General features: G+C 52.2%; 1 protein-coding gene across 7 annotated transcripts in view; it reads left to right on the top strand.

Annotated features, from left to right (window-relative positions):
• Positions 1–4,905, top strand: part of PNPLA6 (patatin like phospholipase domain containing 6) — a 28,370-nt gene extending 23,465 nt beyond the window's left edge. For 6 of the 7 annotated variants that reach the window (XM_017500172.2, XM_017500168.2, XM_037728375.1 and 3 more), the window contains 5 exons: positions 2,009–2,310; positions 3,793–3,909; positions 4,161–4,257; positions 4,354–4,463; positions 4,631–4,905. In XM_017500172.2, the coding sequence (XP_017355661.1) occupies positions 2,009–2,310; positions 3,793–3,909; positions 4,161–4,257; positions 4,354–4,463; positions 4,631–4,705 (701 nt within the window). In that variant the 3' untranslated portion in view covers positions 4,706–4,905. The remainder of the gene's footprint in view (positions 1–2,008; positions 2,311–3,792; positions 3,910–4,160; positions 4,258–4,353; positions 4,464–4,630) is intronic. The other variant, XR_001816915.2, reaches the window with a different exon arrangement.
• The last annotated feature ends 1,177 nt before the right edge of the window (positions 4,906–6,082 follow it).

The following is a 6,082-nucleotide window of genomic DNA, read 5'->3' as shown; positions in this document are numbered from 1 at the left end:
TGGGCAAGGTAGCAGGTGCCTGTAATTCCAGCTACTTAGGAGGCTGAGGCAGGAGAATCGCTTGAACCGGGGGCTGGAGTTTGCAGTGAGCCAAGATCGTGCCACTTCACTCCAGCCTGGGCAAAAGAGTGAGACTGTCTCAAAAAAAACAAACAAAATTCCACACCCAGAAAGTGTATATACCCAAATAGACATGTATGATAGCTGCACACATGCTTACAATCTTGTAGGCCAGGGGTGGGCAAGCTATGACCCACAGGCTGAATCTGGCCCTTTGTTTGATTTTATAAATAAAGCTTTATTGAGCCAGGCAGAGTGGCTCACAACTGTAATCCCAGCACTTTGGGAGGCTGAGGCAGACAGATCACCTAAGGTCAGGAGCTCAAGACCAGCCTGACCAATGTGGCAAAACCCTGTCTCTACTAAAAATACAAAAATTAGCCGGGTGTGGTGGTACACACCTGTAATCTGAGCTACTCAGGAGGTTGGGGCAGGAGAATTGCTTGAACCCAGGCGAGCCAAGATCACGCCACCACACCTCAGCCTGGGCAACAGTGAGAGTCCATCTCCAAAAAAAAAAATCAAAACCAAAAAAAAGTTTGATTGAGACACAGCCCACCCAGTCATTTCTGTGGCTGCTTCCGTGCAGCAGTTGTGGAGTCACTGGGACAGAAACCGTGTGGTCCACAAAGACAGAGTTACCTCCTTTCAGCCCTTTGCAGAGTTTGCCAACTCCCACTGCTACAGGCTTTCTAGACAGATAAACACGTCGTAAACCCACTCACGTGAGCATGTGTGTGCAGACCTGCAGGTGAGAGCACACGGAGATACACAAGGAAACACGTCTGGACAGTGATCCAGCTCTGTAGTGAACATGAACAGTCCCAGGTGTGTCTACAGAGATGAAGGCACAGCCAGAGATGGACCTGTTCACAGAAACAGCCTCCCATGGGGTCTTAGACAGCAGGGCCGCAAGCAGGCACACACGGACACGCAGACGTGGACACATGGACCTAGACCCATAGAGAAGCTCTAGGGAGCTTCTTTGAAATCTCCATCCACCTGCTGGTGTGCTGTGTTAGGCACAAGTGGATATACATTCAAGATCCATTACAAGAGATGCATGTGTAAAGTCCAGTAGAGAACTGGGTATCTTCCTGGGCTGGATCTGGCTACAGGACATTGGTTTTGCTTCCCCAGAATCACTGGGAGATTCTCCCTAAGGCACACAGCCATGCAGACACAGGCCCATGGACACACCACCCGCCCCTGTCCACTCCCTCTGTCCCGCTTCCTTAGTCTCCCCCATCCCTTCTTGCTCTCTGTCCCTTGTCTCGGCCTCGAGAACCACCTCTGTGCCTGGGTTCTTGCTCCTTTTCATGTCTCTGACCTGGGTATCCCTTCCTCCTGCTGTCTCTACTCTGTCTCTCTCTCCTTCTACATCTCGGTTTCCCTTGTGTCTGGCCTCCCATCTCTTCTCCCACTGCCTCTGTCCCTGTTTCCCCAGAACTCAATACTTGCTGGGTGTGGTGGCTCACACCTGTAATCCCAACACTTTGGGAGACTGAGGTGGGCGGATCACTTGAGGTCAGGAGTTTGAAGCCAGCCTGGCCAACATGATGAGACCCCATTTCTACTAAAAATACAAAATTAGCCAGGCGTGGTGGTGTGGGGCTCTAATCCCAGCTACTCCGGAGGCTGAGGCAGGAGAATCACTTGAACCGGGGAGGCGGAGGTTGCACTGAACTGAGATGGTACCAATGCACTCCAGCCTGGGTGACAGAATCAGACACTGTCTCAAAAAAAAAAAAAAAAAACACCCAACACCTGACCCCACCCCCTCAACTTCAATTGCATCATTTCCATGCCCTGTACAAGACAGCATGTCGTTTGCATGTATGGTTTTTTTGTGTGATCATTTGCATGATGGCGTCTATATGACTGGGTTGAACATCTCTGCCCTGGGCCCCCGAGGGGAGAGCAGCCTGCTGACCCCCTGGCCCCACAGCGGACATCGCCCGCAGCATGGGTGCCAAAACGGTCATCGCCATCGATGTGGGGAGCCAGGATGAGACAGACCTCAGCACCTATGGGGACAGCCTGTCCGGCTGGTGGCTGCTGTGGAAACGGCTGAACCCCTGGGCGGACAAAGTGAAGGTTCCAGACATGGCCGAGATCCAGTCCCGCCTGGCCTACGTGTCCTGCGTGCGACAGCTGGAGGTGGTCAAGTCTAGCTCCTACTGCGAGTACCTGCGCCCACCCATTGACTGCTTCAAGACCATGGACTTCGGGAAGTTCGACCAGATCTATGTGAGTGGGCAGGAGTGACATGGTGCCTGCATATTTAAGTAGCAAAGCATTGCCAGTGGTTTGGCAAAGCTTTGCCACTTAAAGCCCAGAGCAGTGTGGGGGGGAGGAATCCAGGAATCCCATCTGGAATCTGTGGGAAACAGATCTGTGATCAATTAGTGATGTCTGCAGGGGATGTGGTAGGGGTGTGGCTGTGCATGTGCTGTGTATTAAGTGTTTCTCCTTATGAGCCAGCTGCACCCCTGGAAGCACTGTATAGCGATTTCTAGTGCCATTTCTGTGTTGGTGGGAATAAGAATAGTGATGGAGTAGTAATGTCTGTCACAGGTCCAGGAGAGGGAGGTAGCAATTTGTGTATTATGTGCCACTGACCCTGAAAAATGTGCCATAACCCTAGCCAACTGAAATTGATCAGGGGGCCAGACATGGTGACTCATACCTGTAATCCCAGCACCTTGGGAAGCTGAGGTGGGAGGATTGCTTGAAGCCAGGAGTTCAAGACCAGCCTGGGCAACATAGCAACACCCCAACTCTACAAAGATTAAAAATAAAAAATTAGCTGGGTGTGGTGGTGAATGCCTGTTATCCCAGTTACTTGGGAGGCTGAAATGAGAGGATCACTTGAGCCCAGGAGTTCAAGGCTGCAGTGAGCTGTGATTGCATCACTGTACTCCAGTCTGAATGACAGAGCAAAACTCTGTCTGTAAGAAAAAAGAAAGGGCCGGGCACAGTGGCTCATGCATATAATCCCAGCATTTTGGGAGGATGAGGCAGGCAGATCACTTGAAATCAGGAGTTCGACACCACCTGGTCAATGTGGTAAAACCTCATCTCTACTAAATATACAAAAATTAGCTGGGTGTGGTGGCACATGCCTGTAGTCCCAGCTACTTGAGAGGCTGAAGCAGGAAAATCTCTTAAACCCAGGAGGCAGAGGTTGCAGTGAACCAAGATTGTGCCATTGCACTCAAGCCTGGGAGTGCAGTCTCATAATAATAATTTTAAAAATTAAATATTTAAATAACATTTTTTAAAAAAAAATTGATCAGTAGCTGCAGACCAGAAGCCCTGAGTCTCAGTAGAAATGTGTGATGTCCTTTGTGGGCTCACTGGGCTAGCATGCCATGAGAAACTTAAAAGGTTTGCTGTGGGCTTGGGAGATGGCGATATCCACAGATGAACTCCCTGTTTGCAGACTTCAGAGTAAGCTTGCACGTCACCACCATGTGTTATTTGGTACCCAGCACCCTGCATGGGGCCAAGTGGGAAAGAACATGGAGAGATTGATTGGTAATGTCTGTCAACAGCAGGAGAGGGAATGTGTAGGTGAGTGTGCTATGTGCAGCTGACTGTGAAATAGGTTTAGTCTCAAATGCCAGCTGCCCCAGAGCATCAGGCTTTTGGGGGACCAGAGAAGAGGCAGACAGTGGGGACAAGCAAAGCAAGATTGCAAGCATGGACTCAGCCCCTCACTTCCCATAGGATGTGGGCTACCAGTACGGGAAGGCGGTGTTTGGAGGCTGGAGCCGTGGCAACGTCATTGAGAAAATGCTCACAGACCGGCGGTCTGCAGACCTCAATGAGAGCCGCCGTGCAGACGTAAGCCTGTGATGTTCCCATACTGGGGCCACTCTGACTCCAGTGATTCCAAAGCCGGGCCCCCTGAAAGTCTCCTGCAAACCTCAGATGGCCCCATATATCCCTGGGTTTTGCTGAGCTCTCAGACCTCTGCTGACTTAAGAGAGTTGCCACTCTAGGATCTCCTCTAAGCCCCCAGTGCACCACTGGGCCCCCCAGGGGCCCCGAGACTCTATGACCTCCCCAAGAGCCTTACCAACATCACCCCACAGGTGCTTGCTTTCCCAAGCTCTGGTTTCACCGACTTGGCAGAGATTGTGTCCCGGATTGAGCCCCCCACGAGCTACGTCTCTGATGGCTGTGCTGATGGTGAGGGGCCCAGAGGACTCCCAAGAGGGAGGGGAGTGGCTGGAGATGGCAGGCCAGCCCTGATCCCCTCACCCATGCCCTGCTCCCCAATTCCAGGAGAGGAGTCAGATTGCCTGACAGAGTACGAGGAGGATGCCGGACCTGACTGCTCAAGGGATGAAGGCGGGTCGCCTGAGGGCGCAAGCCCCAGCACTGCCTCTGAGATGGTAAGAGTGGGCAGCCCAGGGTCCCCTCACATCCTCGGAAGGGTCATGAGTACAGTGGGAGGGGGTGTATCTGAGATCCTGTGTGCTGGGTGCTGGCTGACATGTGCGCAGTGATGTATCAGTGTCCCATACTGGGTGACATGCGTGTGTGTGACCTGTCCCTGCAGGAGGAGGAGAAGTCGATTCTCCGGCACCGGCGCTGTCTGCCCCAGGAGCCACCCGGCTCAGCCACAGATGCCTGAGGACCTCACCAGGGGTCACCCCTTTATCCCCGCCCCTGGACTGGGCTGGGGATGGCCCTGTGGGGGTACTCATTCCCCCTCCTGCTGCTATGCCTGTGACCCCCGGGGCCCACACACTGGAATGACCAGCCCCGAGGGGGCACAGTGCTGCACTGATGACTTGACCAGTCCCCTCCCCTAATAAACTCACCTATTGGAAATGGCCTCCTGTCATCTTCAGGCTGGGGGCTCACTTTCTGTGCTCAGGATGGCGGGGGATGCGGTCTGACACACCTGGTGCTTGCCCATGCAGGGAGTGCTTTCTAGAATTCACAAGGAGCCCCACTAGGTGCTTCTCCCCACTCTGCCCTCTCTCTGGCACCTCAGAGGCCAGTGCTGACTCCAGACAATGCCCGAACTTTCCATGCCACCCTCCAGGGCTCACAGGTGCTTTTGGGGGCCTGATATGGCACCCCGCAATTGCTTTTTTTTTTTTTTTTTTGAGACGAGTCTCGCTCTGTTGCTCAGGCTGGAGTGCAGTGGCATGATCTCCACTCATTGCAACCTCCACCTCCCAGGTTCAAGTGATTCTCCTGCCTTAGCCTCCTGAGTAGCTGGGATTACAGGCAGCCACCACTACGCTCAGCTAAATTCTGTGTTTGTTTATTTATTTAATTTTTGAGACCGTGCTTCCCCCTCTGTCACCTAGGCTGGAGTGTAGTGGTGCAATCTCAGCTTACTGCAGCCTCCAACCCCTGGATTTAAGTGACTCTCCTGTCTCAGCCTTCCAAGTAGCTGGAACTACACAGGCGAGCACCACCACACCTGGCTAATTTTTTTATTTTTCGTAGAAACAGGGTTTCACCATGTTGGCCAGGCTGGTCTCAAACTCCTGGCCTCAAGCAATCCACCTGCCTCAGCCTTCCAAAGTGCTGAGATCATAGGCATGTGCCACCACATCTGGCCTTAATTTTTGTATTTTTACTAGTCAGGGTTTCACCATGTTGCCCAGGCTGGTCTCAAACTGGCCCACTTCGGCCTCCCAAAGTGCTGGGATTACAAGCGTGAGGCACCATGCCCAGCCAGAACTGTTTCCTTGTTTATGGCTGAATAATATTTTATTGTATGGATGGACCATATGGTGTTTATTGGTTCATCAGTTGGACACTTGAGTTCTTCCACCTTGTGGCTATGGTGACTCATGCTGCTGTGAACACGGGTGTACAAGTATCTAGATCTCTGCTTTCAGTTTTCTTGGTTAGATGCCCAGGAATGGAATTGTTAGGCCATGTGGAGATTCTGCATCGAATTGAGGAACCACCTAACTTTTCCACAGCAGCTGCACTGTTTTACATTCCCACTGACTGTCAGAGCCTTGCGTTGTCAGCACCATGGACA

The sequence above is a fragment of the Cebus imitator genome, unplaced genomic scaffold (assembly GCF_001604975.1).
Source record: "Cebus imitator isolate Cc_AM_T3 unplaced genomic scaffold, Cebus_imitator-1.0 Scaffold263, whole genome shotgun sequence".
Classification (NCBI taxonomy): domain Eukaryota; kingdom Metazoa; phylum Chordata; class Mammalia; order Primates; family Cebidae; genus Cebus; species Cebus imitator.
The sequence above is the reverse complement of the archived record's forward strand: the minus strand, read 5'-3'. Positions and strand labels throughout refer to the sequence as shown.